Raw genomic sequence first — 14,096 nt, forward strand, 5'->3', positions numbered from 1 at the left:
CTCCAGGTTTAACCACAAGCCAAACCACAGCCAACTTTTTTCGATGGAAAATGGCCAGGAAAGACAGCCACACAAATTATTAACTAGTAACATAGTGGCAGTACAAAATGAGGCAATTTATTCACACTTCTGCCTTTCCAAGCACACATGATCCCATGTCAACACACCCCTGTGCTTATCACAGCTGGAAAGAAATAAATCACACACTTCTTTATTCCCCGCATATCCAGAGCCAATTTTCTTTTTGCTCACTTCAGCTAAGCTAAAACAATTTGCGTTGGTCTTGCATCTGCTTAAGTAATTTGTTTATGCAGTCATATGCGCACACACACAAGAAAAGTACCTGGCACGTCTTTGTTTCGCGAGGCTGGAACACAACTACAGGACACACATATTTGGGAAGCTCCCGAATAAAATATGTCATTCCATTCTCAATGCAACTGTGTTGTGCAGCGTGCTATTTTCTCCGTGAACACTACTGTAGGGAGCAGACGTTGTCGTCAGCTTTTGGTGCCAAAGCTCCATGACATGGACCCTCCACACGATAGCAGTACACTTTCGTTCACAAAACTCTCATAATATTCACTCCAAAAGACCTTTTTCTGGTGACACCAAGAAGCGTCATGCAGATAAGGAGTCTCGGTACTTGAGTAAAAAAAACCGATGAAAACAAAACTTAACAGACAACAAACAAAACAATGAAACGGTGGATACTGAAATGATGACAGCGCCACTGAGAACGGAGAGATTCTGACAGCACATACGCCTTCCACCACACTTTTCTTTAGTGACCTTGTCATTATAGGAGAACACGGAACAAAGAGAACAGGCTTCTGCTGCTGCGAATATCACAGACAAAAGAAAAATGAGAAGACAAAACTAGTGTCCATGTCCCATCTTCCCGAGGGAGAGAAAAAAAGATATGTACATGTGGATACACCTGAGTAATAAGTTGTACCCCGCACACTTCTCGAAACTGCGAGGACTTTCTTCTACCCCCCCCCCTCCCCCCCCCTTTTTCCCCTGTGTTTGTACGAAAACAAGGTTAACGGAAAAAGTTGTCCACACACAGCTGGACCCCACACTGGTGGATAGGGCAAAGGAGCAGCTAAAGAAACAAACCAACCCTTACAGCACAAGCAGACTTGATGTCTCATGCAAAGCACGCAGAATGACCCAGTTTCACAGCTCGTTAACACATTTGTAGGCTGGAACAGAGCCCAGCTCTCCACATTTCCTGCTTGTCACTTTTTCCTGCCGGGTTGTCGGGCAGAGATACACAGCACTACAGATGCAGAGCTTGTGGTAATCGTTTTTGCTTATGTGTAAGTATTTACATAGTTTTCTCCTTTTGAAGCATGACAAGCTAAAGCAAATATATTAACTTTGCTGCTTGTTCTACTTCGCACAATCGTGTCCATGATGGACGGGCAATTAGGGTGTAGCACGTCTTAATTACGTGCCGCTGAGCCTTTAGTGGGGGCGAGCTCTGGAAGTGAAAGCAAAGCATGCAGTAATTCACTACCTGATGAGCATACGTTGCATGGGACACTGAATCTTGAATGCGCACACACTGTCTGCCCTTAACAACCATAATTTCGCTCTTCAAAGGGAGAATTACTAAAGGTTAACACTTTGTAAGACAGTTACACTTAACACAGGGAGAGAGAGTTTGCACAGGGCGACATGGAACCAGCACAGCCATAAATAGAGTTGTTGGTGCAGTAAGGACACTAATGAGCCTTTGCTTTCCAGCAAGACCCCTGCCTGCAGAAGTTCACAAAACAGTGCTGCCAGGAGGGTGCCATTATGTATTCTACCTGCTGCTGCTGCAACCAGTTGTATGATTGACTCAACTGGCACGCAGGTGGCGAGAGTCTCACATTCCTCAAGAGGGGGGGCAAATTAACAAAAACAAAGCACACAGCGACAAGGCAGGCAGGAAGCGTCCTCCGCATCATGCCAGGAGAACTGCACGGGCGAGCTGTTTGGCACGGGGTACGCAAGCCCCATCATAGCAGGTCGGAGGTGACTGGGTCGGCCACGCTGGAGGGACCGCTGCCGCCGGGCCGAGACTTGTTGGTTTTCTTCACTGAGCTACCAAAGGGCTGCAGGCGCTTGTCCTTCTTTTTTCCCACTGCCCCTACATTGGTTCGTGGACAGGGTCAAGCATGAATGCATTGCAGGGAGCCAAGCGGTACAGTATGTGATGCATCAGATCTGCACTTTAACGATACGCATTTTGCAGGGGCAAGAATTAACATAATGATCAGTGCGCAAGGAGGAAAAATGCCAAAAGGGAGACTGGGGCACCCCAGGCTTCAGCTTATATGGCTCGCATGCAAGATGTGCGAGCACAACCATGAATTTTTAAAAATACTGTCTTTTCGAAACAGTGACTTAGTTTGAAGAAATTGTGTAATGCTAACGTTCATTTATTGCCCACTTTTCTAACAGCCATATACAAAAGTATATACGCTACCCAAAATTGCTAAAGAATGTACAAACTTTGTTTCTGCTTTGGCCATCAGTCATTGCAGCCATACATATAACACAAACCAAGAAGCATAGAAACTACGCATGCTCAACATAGAAGCAAAGTATATCAAAGCAATGTAGACCGAAGTCCAAGATATATCCCAACAAAGGAAAAATTTTGCGTCGCAGTGCAACATTTGAACTCTGTAACACTGAAAAAAATTAGGATCTATATTTTTAATTTAGCAGCGAAGTTTGCAGAAGACAAGCACAGAAGTGACAGCCTGCAAAATCTTGCCATTATAGGTGTATTCCACCCCTGTATTTGTAATATGCATAGTGTTTTTCATTTCTGAGATGTTTGTCATATTTAACATAACTAATGCTCCCTTCAGTGTACCTTTCCTGAAAAGCAACACTGCCTTCAGGTCGCCTTGTGAAGTGCTAAGAGTTTTTATTGATAGGCAACGCTACAGCATTTTGAATTTCTTGTTTAAAGCCTCAACTGGGGTCAACTAAAATTGTTGACAGTGTGGCTTACATCACTGCATGTGGGAACTCGAATAGTACTAATGTGAAGCTGTCTAATTACTCTCATGCAAGAGGGGCTACATTAGTTTATGGTTCACCACGCCTGCTGATATGCATTTTCGACTGGGCTCACCGATCACAGTTTTCAGCATCAGGATATATTACACATACTCACACAAAGAGGAAAGAAATTAGGTTTTTCAAAGTCATTTGTGACTGTGCCTAATTAATTAGCAGCCAGTAGTTCACAGAGGTGATTTTGCAAACTGAATTGAACTATCTTCATTACGCTACAAATGACGTGCACAAATCAAATCGTTTACACGAATATGCAAACTACAAAGTTGTATGCTACCTTGCTACTTACTGCGCTTTCTTCTGCTACCCTGTCCTAAAATCATCAAAAGCATATTTGTTTGCTGCATTTCATGAAAAGGCAGAGAAAAAATTTGCCGAATTATTAACATGTTCAAACATACCGCATATGAGATCGTTCAATGATTATGAGTACAAAGTGCTGCAAGCCATCTTATTACTGCACTTCGTTACGCTGCCTCATCCTAAAATCACCAAAAGCATGTTTGTCGGCTGCACCTCGATGAAAAGGCAAAGAAAGGCCACAGAAAAGAACTTGCCAAATTATTGTCCTGTTTTCCTATATAACTTCTGTGACATTTGCGAAAATCCTATTTACCACTTTTAACTTTAGTTCTACTAGCAAGTCACTGTGAACCAGACCAGAATAATGTAACTGTGCTATCTCCACATAAATTGCCCTTGGTTCAAGGTGCTGCTGGAGTAAGTCAAATTGTGTCACAGTAATAAGATTGCAAAAATTCCAAGGAGAGAGAATCCAGGCACCCATTACTAGCCGACACAGCTGACAAGGGTCCCTGCCAATCACAGTGGTGGAACTGGCAACTGGCTTTTTGTAGCAGCTTTTGTAGCAGAAATTTCAAGTTTTGTAGCAGAAAAAATGGCATTTTGTGGAAATGTTTGAGCTTTTGTAGCAGAAAAAAAAACTTTTGTAGCAAAATTTTAAATCTTGAGACGCTTAAATAAAGAAGGTTTGTTTTATTTCTGGAACCAAATTGCTCAGATGTTTATAACGACCATAGTCATGCAAAAACAAGCTTCAAGCTCAAATGCAATCTAAAGTGCTGTTCTTTCCTTAAAAAGCCCCAAATTAAGCAGACAGGAGGGGTTTTGCTAAAAACAAAGCCGTTTTTATTCACAAGGAAAGCATAACGAGATATGTGATTACACTATAAACCCCGTAGCCTTTAAAAGAAGGTTGCTAGCTGTCTTAATATAAAAACTGTGAAATTCAGAACTGCCGCTTCTTAAAATTGCAACTTTAAGGCACTATCTCTTCTCTTGCCTTGATGACTCCAGCTTGGACAGTGCCGCTGCGAGCCTTTCCTGTCGATTCTTCAGAAGGGCTTGTCCATTCTCAACATCTGCAAAATTTTTAGACTTGACGCCTTTTGAGAAAAGCAGCTCAGCATTGGTGCTGATATTCCTGGCCAGCCTGATCTCTTCCTATACCTTTTCCTGATTCTGACCACTTTTCTGGGTGTCCTTATCATGTACATCAGGGTGACGTCGAGGTGCCTTTTTCTTTCAATACCCGGGCTGATTGGAGGGAAAGAGGGAAGAGTATTTTTGCAGGTCCTGGGAGATTTTTTTTTTTTCCTCGAGAGAGGCGTGCTGCTGCCGCTGCTCAGTCAAAAGGCACGATGCGCGGAGATGTAGAGTGAGCGCCGATTCCGTGTGTTTGGAATCTTTGCTTTCGTTATTTTTCTTTCGGTGGTTTGGCGAAGTGGTTGGTTATTGAAGCGACGCAGGGTCTCTGAGTCATGAGTCGGCTTCTTCGCAGCGCACTGCAGGGATTGTGCGTTTGATTTCCTCATTTGCTTCCGGAACAAAGTATCGACTTTGGAGCTTGCCGACACATCACTACCAATTTCTTTATTCAATTGACCCACATCTAAAATCAAGACTTCCTCCGACATATCCTCGCCAACTAGAAACTCTTTACCACCGACTTCGTCTAAACTGTGCATACACAAATGGATTGCGCTACCGTTTTGATGAAATGAACAACCCGTATTGCGACAACTGTGGCTCGAATGAAACTGTGGAACATATCCTACTTGAGTGCACTGTGTACACTGACGAGCATGCAAACTATGAACACAGCATGGAGAAGCTCTCCCCAGTGCCTTTAACAATGAACAATGTTTTAGGTCCCTTAGCCTGCCCTAGGCAACAGAGACTCGCGATGAACTTTTTATTCACATATTTGAAAGACATTGGACTCCTTAACAAACTCTAAATTCACCTTGCATTTTTCCCTCAGGCATTTTGCAAGCTGTGAACTCTATAAGCACATTTGTCGGATCATGCATTTCATTATTTGATTTTATATCATTACTCCACGAAAAACCTTAACACATATTTAATGGCCGTGCTTTTATCTCCCCCTCCAATTCTATTATTTCCCTCACCATTCTTTTTTCAGTCTTTCCCTCCCGAATTCCCCTACCCACACAGAGTAGCATGCCAGCGAAATCTAAGTGCCGGCAAAATTCTCTGTTTTTCCATTAAAGAGTCTCTCTCTCTCCTCATTGTAATGAAAAAGTCCAAGGGTACTTACTGACTGTATGCGAGGCTGCAAATATATGGAGTACCTGCGCGTGAGTTATTTGCACGCGTGCCCACACACATGCAGTTTTGTAGTCGCAGAAAAGAAATAACTGTCAAGACTGAGAATCTTTTAAAGGGTGCATAAACTTTGACGTTTGGAATTAAGCTGTGGAATTATGCAAGATGTTTCACATAAGGGGTTGAACTTAAGGCGAAAAAGCGACCAACAGAGTCCAGTGCACGTGCACAGAGGCAGTCAAGTCCTTAGCGCTCCCTCCGCTGCTACTCAGGACATCGCAGCCCATGCCTCAGTGGTACGAAAAAAAGAAAAAAGAAGGAAGCAAGCGAGCATAGTGCCCCAGCTGTGCTTTGCCAAGGACAGTTACAAACCGTCACTCGTTTGAAACCGTGCAGTCTGCGTTGGCCAGCCTGCTCGCACGCGCGTGCGCGCACACACGCACGCACGCACGCACGCACGCACGCACACACACACACACACACACACACACACGCACAAATTAAGCAAACGTCGAGGGCAGCTCGAAGCCGTCAAGCGTTTGAATGCATACGTGCTTCGACCCTTTGACGCCCAGCCTGCCAGCCCGTCCTTTCACCCTTCCCGCGCATTGGACTTGATATCTTGTAGCCCCCTCTCACTTCCTCCCAGTACATCGGGAAAAAAAAAGGTAAAGGGAACACCGGTAGGAGGCACAGAAGTGACGTACGCAAACGTCAATTTTGTGTCACATGACTGTCCGCCCAGGACCTGCAAATATATTCTTCCGCCTTGCACAGTATTGCCAGCAGATGCCAGTTTTGGTTTTGCTGTCGGCAGAGTTATTCACGACTTTTGGCGCAGGCGTGGTGCAGAAGTAGGCAAAAAATCGATTTTGTAGCAGCATGTAGCAGGATTTCTGATTTGGTGCAGTTTGGTGCAATTGACGCAGCAGTTAGATATGCTGGCTTGATTTGGCAGGAACCACGCACTGGTTCTTAACAAGTAGTGCATAAGCAATTCCGCTCAGTCTGCAGGGAACTCACAAGCCTTGCCAAAGCTACTGCTTTTATGATGATGCCAATAGGAGGGCTTTTTTTATCATCACAAAAATTTGCTCACCGTTGTTGCCTTGGAAACTTCCATCTGCAGGGGACGAATTGGTGGAGCTGACGCTCTCCCACATCTGCCCAACAGTGTCGTGCAGTGAGTGGTTGTCTGACTCGTCAAAGGTGTCGACATCAATATGCACTTCATCACAGGCGTCTGTAGAAAGTGTGCTGCTCCTAACAAATACAAAAAACAAGAACAAAAAACACGAGTTTAGAAACTCGTTTCTTTTGCGGTGTTAAAAGCCCAAATATAACTTTAGAAAGTAGATGTAGACCGTTGATCACATAGCCCAAAACAATGAAGGTTATCTTATAAGCGAGAAAAAAAAAAAAGTCTGGGCAAGACCAGACACCTTGTTCGGGATAGTTGGTTGGCCAGAGTGATGAAACATTTTACATTTGTTCCCATACAGGAGGCCGGTTTTTGCCATATGATCATGTGAAATTTCAATAAAAGAACTGCCAATATTTCTAAAGCTGCACTGAAAAGCCATACAACACTGACTCCGATTCAATTGATCGCTTTCAAGGCCTTATATAAGCTTTCAGAGTGTCTGCGTTTTCCCAAGACAATGAAACCTACCTGCAACAGGTGTTCACTCTCATGCCAATCTTTTCATCACATGATCATTGATTCTTGACAGTGCTTACACAGAACTGAGCTTGTAGCAATAACATTAAAGGCCCCCATTCACTGATAATCCGATGTTGACCTAGTGAATCACTAGCATGGCGCTGTCAGGCAGCAGCTGGCAGCTGACATGGCCGAGCACTACCTGGACGTAGAATTGCCTGACATTAGGTTTTTGAAGCGAAAGCTTCACTGGGCTAGCTGCGGCATATTTTGTGTACGCCGCAGTTTGACCTTCATCTGCGTGCCTAGTGGTGCGTGGCCTGCTCGCCATCCGTTTCTTTTTCTTCGCAAATGTTTTCTTCTCCTTCTGCTGCTGTTTTACTTCTTCTACATCGCAAACCTGCTTCTTCACATACCTGGAAAACTTCATCTGTACCAGTACATATCGCTGGTCTCCGTGAAGTGCCGCGCGTAACGTCATCACTTAGCTATGCACCTCACTGCACATGCGCGGTGCTCTTCAGCTGCTGTGGCACAGTGGGGAATATAAGTCAAGGTGCAGCCGCTCGCTTCATATATGTAAGCTAAAAATTGCAGCAAGTCTGTAGTGCTATGCCATAGATGAAGCAACAACGCTTAGTGTGCTTACTAAGCTTGCCTACAAGCCGAGTCACTAGCCGACATCGCTCGCTGTGAAGAATCGGCACATAAAAAAAATTAAACAGAGAACTAAACTAGCGATGGAAATTCTCAAAGAGCGAGAAGAGAGGCTTGAACAATAACAGAGAAGCGATTCAGTCTCATGTATGACTGCTGCTTTTGCTTTGTATATCCTGATTTAGCCGAGTTAAGCCGCTGCCGATTTTTTTCTTATGTCACTGCTTGCAGGGGTGAATAGCATTATCATAATGGTGATTTATTTGTTCATCCCCCAACCGAAAGCTAAAATTTGGTAAAAAAAAATAAAATAAAACGTTCTGTCAATGCACTGGCATGCTACTTTCTCAGTCTGCTCCAGAGAGCTTTGGAAACAGTGTCGTCCTTCGAGAAAAATAGTCATGATACTTGTGCTGTCCAAAGGCAACAACAGTAATAGTGTCAAGAAACATTTCTGCTCTGATTAACACACATCATCAATTCTGGGGTCTTCTTATTGTTAAGGAATAGAGCCACCCGAGAAGGCCAGTGAGACGTAGATAGGTGCGAAACTTAAGTAGGGATGCGGGGCTAAAATCACAATTTTCGTCAAAAAACCGTGTTTTTAAGTTTTTGTTGTTTTTGATTCTGCACATATTAAAGAAATTTTTCACCAAGTTTGGTTGTCGTCTGCGCGGTAGGAAAATTAAAATTAATTCTTTTTTTTGCGAGATGGGGTACACGCACCACTGAAAGCACCTATGAACACAGATTTCAAGACGCAGCTGCATTGTGAGCAAGAAACTGAATGTGGAGTGCATGCTTAAGTTAGAATGCTTGTTCTTTGCGCTTTAAAAAAAAAAAAATAAAAAAAAAAAGACCTGCTATAGAGAGAACAGAAGACAACTAAAACCAAAAACAAAAATCGCCAAAGAGAAATGCTGAACTGAAAAGGACGGCCCAGTGTATGCACCAGGCAACTGTAATTTATTAATTTAGGCCATAAATTGGAATAGCATGTTTTGAAATCTTTGTAATTATTTTTCTTAGTTTGCACTTTTTGCAAGAGCACAACCGTTAGGAATACTACCATTTCCAAACTCACCAAAGGCTGCTTTTCAAAGTGGTTACTAGACTAAAATTTTGTTAGGAACGAAATAAGGTAGTTTTTGGATTTCTAATTATTCTCTATCAAATATGTTATATACAATGACAACAAAAATAATAAAGTTTGTTTTTAACATGTCGAGATTTCTACAAGAATATCACGAAGAACCCGAAATTGGCCTTATCATGCACAATCTACCTAGAAGTTATCTAAGCAAAACTGTTAGTACATCTTCATTAGTTTTGAAATGATAGTTTTCCTAAGCTGACACACCTAATTACACACTATGACAGCTTCAGCTTTTTTTCTATTTGTGCTAAGGTGATAAAACCTAGAATATATCCTAATAAGAAGATACGCCATTCCTGAACATTTTATTGAAATTGGTGTAACAGTTCAAAAGTTGACCCATGCTGCTTGTGGACACAATCGTCTATCAGATAGATGACTCAGTTGCTGAAGGGGCATTGTGTTGAACAAGTGCCCTTATTCAAGTTAAGAGAATAATATGCATTGCCTTGCACTGAATTGTAGCAGCCATATTTGATTTCAATGAATGCACGCTGGCAGTACGCAAGGTGCGTTGGAAAAATAAAAATATTTGCTGTCGCATTATTCATCCGATCACGTAAATATTCAATAGGAGAGTAATCACTTGTTAGCACCAACCCTGAGCAGCCACACAGTTTTTCTTTGTAAATGCATGGTTGCACTTGGGTGGATATAAGTAATTACTCCCTTATTACCTCTATTTAGGTTTTAGGTGGGTTCCTATGGAGGAAAAAAAAAAAAAAAAAAAACATGGACCAATATAAATTCTTCTAAATTTGTGGGATTTATAGCCATAGCTATGGATGAGGCATTTAGTGTGCAAACGATTTTGTCAGGACCAGGAAGTCCTCCTTTCCTTTGTTACGTAAACGCTTGCAATTATAAAGAATAAAAAAGGGAAGAAAACAGGACCATACCCAGTGCCTTGATTTAGAAGGAATTGCCTGACTGCTTTACGCTGTTCATCTGTGTGCTGAGGGCAACGCTGAGAGCGGGTGCACATTTTTTTGGTATGTTCAGAGATCACTCCGCACATCTGGAGATAAGAAACAAAAGCAGGTGTGATGTTACAGCCAGTATAAACAGAAAAAAATAGAATCGGCTCCAAAGGCTCCGACAACAGTCGGGATATTGGTTCTTATTACTGCTCTTACTATTTCAAAGCATTTGGCACTGCAAACACCAAAATTCATGCACTTGTTCTCAACAGCATTAACCAAGGTTATGAACCTACTGAGTGCAGTAACTAAGAACATTTGCCAGCAATACTTACATCACTAGCAATCCTCACTAAAGCTGGCACCATGCATGCCTATTTAGTTGCTGTATAAGTCCCTGAAGGAAGTCCCTGTATAATCTCAGCAAGAGTTAGCTATGGACATTACGCTGTGAGCCAGCACTCCAATGCTAACACATTCCTTGCAAAATTCAGTTGTCCTCTTCGTTGGACGCCTATTGGCAGCACCTAAGCAGAATTGATGAAATTACATTATTCAAATTCCCAACAAAAGGTTAAAAAAAGAAAAAGAAGAGTTGCAGATGGTGGCAATCAGTGACGCAGTATTCATCCACCTGTCGAAAAAGCAAGTCTTTTTTCCTCGTATTTCTGCGTATTTTCAGATCATAACTTTGATTTCATATCAAAGGTAAAAATAAAACACACGTCCAGGGGTCAAAATTATCTGTACATGAAATTACTTCATTTCCTTACTTTAAGAATTTCTTGTATAATTTATTGGATGTCACACTAAGCTGAAACAATCGGTGCTACTGAGAAAATATGTGACACTTTTGGCATTCATAATATTACTCATTCTAAAAGCTTAAGGAAAACTAACCTTAAATGCATCCTGGGCCTTTGGGAAGGGAGAGAAAGGGGGGGGGGGGGGGGGGGGCTAAGTGTTTATCACTATTGGCAGCAAAAGTTTACTACAAGCGAGTGTGCAGAAATATTTTTATTTGGCACAGTCACATAACATGGCCACCTAAACTGTCGTAAGGGCCTGTATGCTTTATCCAGTTGTTACAGTGACATTCGAATGGAGTGCAAGGCAGAGCTACAATGATGATTTTTTTTTTTTTTTTTTTTTGCAAGAAGATGTATCTCGTAAAACTGTGTTGACAATAGTACACCGACTGGCAGACTGCTATGTTTTCTTTTGCATTACTTGACATTGCCTTTGGCATTGTTTCTAGCATAATATGTTCGAGCTAAATATTTGTCTGACTATAACAGTCAACGCAGCATAGTGCCATGTCTTTACAGTCTCTCAGTGATTTCAGTTTTTACCAGCTGCGAGTACAACAGCAAACAGTTTTGTGTGAATGGTTATGAGTACACTTTTGACGGATATATAGAACTAAGGTGAACACAGTTAATATTTGCTAGTTCAGCGTTAAATCTTTTAGCACTAAGGAACTACTCTGAGCCACTAGCAACTCACCTGTGTCAACAAAGCTTTTCTTTCCTCTGGAATAAACAAGACAAAACATAATTACAATCATTTATTACAGCTGCCAACAATCACTAATTCGTAACACCCTAAACCCTTTAAATATATATGCCAATGTGAGCTCGTTTACCTATTGAGAGGCTTTCATAGGTTGAGATGCTATTAGATGGCTCTCCAGACGTGTTGCTACTGCTTGCCTGCTCTCCTGGAACAGCATTCCAGATACACACCATTGGATAGCATCAAAGCACTGAGAGATATGCATATATCACCAAACTATATATGCCATGAATGCAATGAAAAATATATAAAGAAAAAGACTGCTCAAAGTAACTCACCATTCTTAGGTTTTCCTTTAATTCTACGTGGAGAATTCTTGTCTTTCCTCTTCTTGGAGGCTGCTCAGAAAGAAATAAATAAATAATGGAAAAAGAAAAGCTGCTATGCTTTCTTTTTTTTTAGAGTCAGCAGACTTCATCACCAATTTACAACCCTCTGCTCTCAAAATATCACCATAAAATGAAAGTTTTCTGAGAAAAACTTGTATTTTACTTTGTTTCCTATCCCAATATGAACATTTCTATGTAATGCTTTGGAAACTTACATCCAGCTGTGTATTAGCAAAAAAAAACTCACAAAACACACAGAAGCTTGCAATGGTAACCTTGCAATTAAATGAAGCATTGTGATAGCAAACTTGTATGAGAAGTGAGTGAAGTGTGTGCAACACAAAACATGCAACATTTGAAGAGAAATAAAGTTCAGTGACAAGGTTCACAACTTACGCTTCCTATCTGACAAGTAGTTCCAATCACTATCATTGTCATAGTCATCTACGTCGCTTTCTGCTCTTCCAGTGTTTGCAATCCTGCAGGAAAGAATGTACAGTTAATATACCCATTAAAAGCTAAAGGTAACAAAAGACTGCACGTGACTGTGTGCAAGCTGGTAGCTTTTTATCTGTTTAAGGATGTTTACAAGGGCAATGAGAATATTACAGCAACACCAACACTAGTGCCATCACTTGCCTTTTGCTTGCAATCCTTGAGCTGTTTCTTCCCATACCCATGCATTTCTCTAGATGAGGAGCAAAACGGGAAGCGGCTAAATTTCTCTGACAATTGGGACATACACACTCAAACTGCTTTTTTAGAGGAACTTGACCAAACACATCCAGGCCTACTTCGTCCACTATTTCTGAAAGAAAAAAAAACAACAACAACAACAACAACGAAATGTTCGTTAGCCAGGAATTTTTTTTCCTTCGCCATGCAGGGCAATAAGCAAGCAGCGATAATTGACCAGGCAGTACATACCATATTTCTTTTCACTGAAAAGAAACGGAAGTAAACAGCACCACATTAGTCCGCGTCGCGAAACAGAAAACGAAGAGCGGACATTCATATTTACGTAACGACAATGAAAAAAAAAAAAAAAAAAAAAAAAAAATGGGCTCACTCGTCTGTGGCTTCATCCAGAAAGAAGATCCCTAATTTGACAGACCGGTGCACTTCGAAGCAGGCTCCCAATATGACATCGTCGACAAGTTCTTCAAATATGCTCATACTCTGCTCCTGAAACATACAAAGCAACGCACGCATATCACTGCGTGATCACAACGATCGCAGTAACAGCACGCACATCGTGTGACAAGTCGATCACAGCGGACCAGCGCGCAACACGTCGGTGCCTCCACGATCTGTGGCACCGACGCTTACAGCGCAGTATTAACTGTCAAATGCGTGCTCGGTCACAGCTCAACAGGTAAGCTCACATAAATGGACATAACACTGGTGCATGCAGGACCTGCTGCATACAACGCACGGCCGAACAAGAGAGATGCGAAAACTAAACAAAAGAGTGCGGAGCGTTACTCACGTCCAACACCTTGCTCGAGAGAGGGGCATTCGCCGTCGTGCTCGCATTTTCAAGGTGAGGCTGCTGCATCCTTCACATCGACAAAGCTGGGATAGTTCGGGTAGTGCAAGCTACCGTAGCGGGTACTCGCGGAGTCTCCTAACGTATCATATCTGGAATGCATACACTTCCCTTGCCGCACCACTTTCACAATACGGTTCCATTTAGAACGTCCCTCGAGCAGCGAGGCGAGTTCGCCAACTCTGGCATGCCTTGTCGGCGAGAGATAGGCGATCGAATTCGCTTGTTTAAATGCGACCGGTGTGAATGAATTTCTAGTTCACTAGGGCCGAGGCGAAAAGCGATATCATTTCGTTACTCTAAAAAAACATAAGCCGGCGTCTCCGATCGAGCACATTACAAAGAAGTTTGCGAACGCTGAACCGACGGAAGCGACACCTCGCAATTCGTTTGGAGCGAGACCGAAACCGAAAGTGAAACTGAGTTTTATGTTCCGCCGTTCTGCCAGGTTCCGCGCTGCAAAAGGACGCTACCGAATGCTGTTCGTACAATGCCCATATCGAGTGTAGGACAGGATCCGTTAGATGCGCTGCTTAAACAGACCACCACAAAGCCACCCATGTACTTCCAT

At 42.4% G+C, this 14,096-nt stretch overlaps 1 protein-coding gene across 1 annotated transcript; it reads right to left on the reverse strand.

Annotated features, from left to right (window-relative positions):
• Positions 1-95: 95 nt before the first annotated feature.
• Positions 96-13,895, reverse strand: Sgf11 (SAGA associated factor 11kDa). The gene is made up of 11 exons (XM_084606989.1): positions 13,466-13,895; positions 13,046-13,161; positions 12,904-12,917; positions 12,616-12,784; positions 12,373-12,455; positions 11,926-11,985; positions 11,718-11,792; positions 11,579-11,604; positions 10,052-10,170; positions 6,776-6,939; positions 96-2,143 (listed from the first exon to the last, which is right to left on the reverse strand). Exons 1-11 carry the CDS (start codon positions 13,532-13,534, stop codon positions 2,013-2,015), a joined length of 1,026 nt encoding a protein of 341 aa, XP_084463115.1. The 5' UTR covers positions 13,535-13,895; the 3' UTR covers positions 96-2,012.
• Positions 13,896-14,096: the final 201 nt, after the last annotated feature.

The sequence above is a fragment of the Amblyomma maculatum genome, chromosome 6 (assembly GCF_055883805.1).
Source record: "Amblyomma maculatum isolate TAMU_Amacu chromosome 6, ASM5588380v1, whole genome shotgun sequence".
NCBI lineage: Eukaryota > Metazoa > Arthropoda > Arachnida > Ixodida > Ixodidae > Amblyomma > Amblyomma maculatum.

What these genes read in the sequence shown, in the direction of transcription:
- Sgf11 (XM_084606989.1), bottom strand. Translation starts at nt 13,534, where the DNA reads ATGCAGCAGCCTCACCTTGAAAATGCGAGCACGACGGCGAATGCCCCT. An exon ending in CTACTTGTCAGATAGGAAGC is followed by an intron (nt 11,986 to 12,372) that starts GTAAGTTGTGAA and finishes CTTTCTGAGCAG; the next exon opens with CCTCCAAGAAGAGGAAAGAC. An exon ending in AAGTTTCCAAGGCAACAACG is followed by an intron (nt 2,144 to 6,775) that starts GTGAGCAAATTT and finishes GAACCAATGTAG; the next exon opens with GGGCAGTGGGAAAAAAGAAG.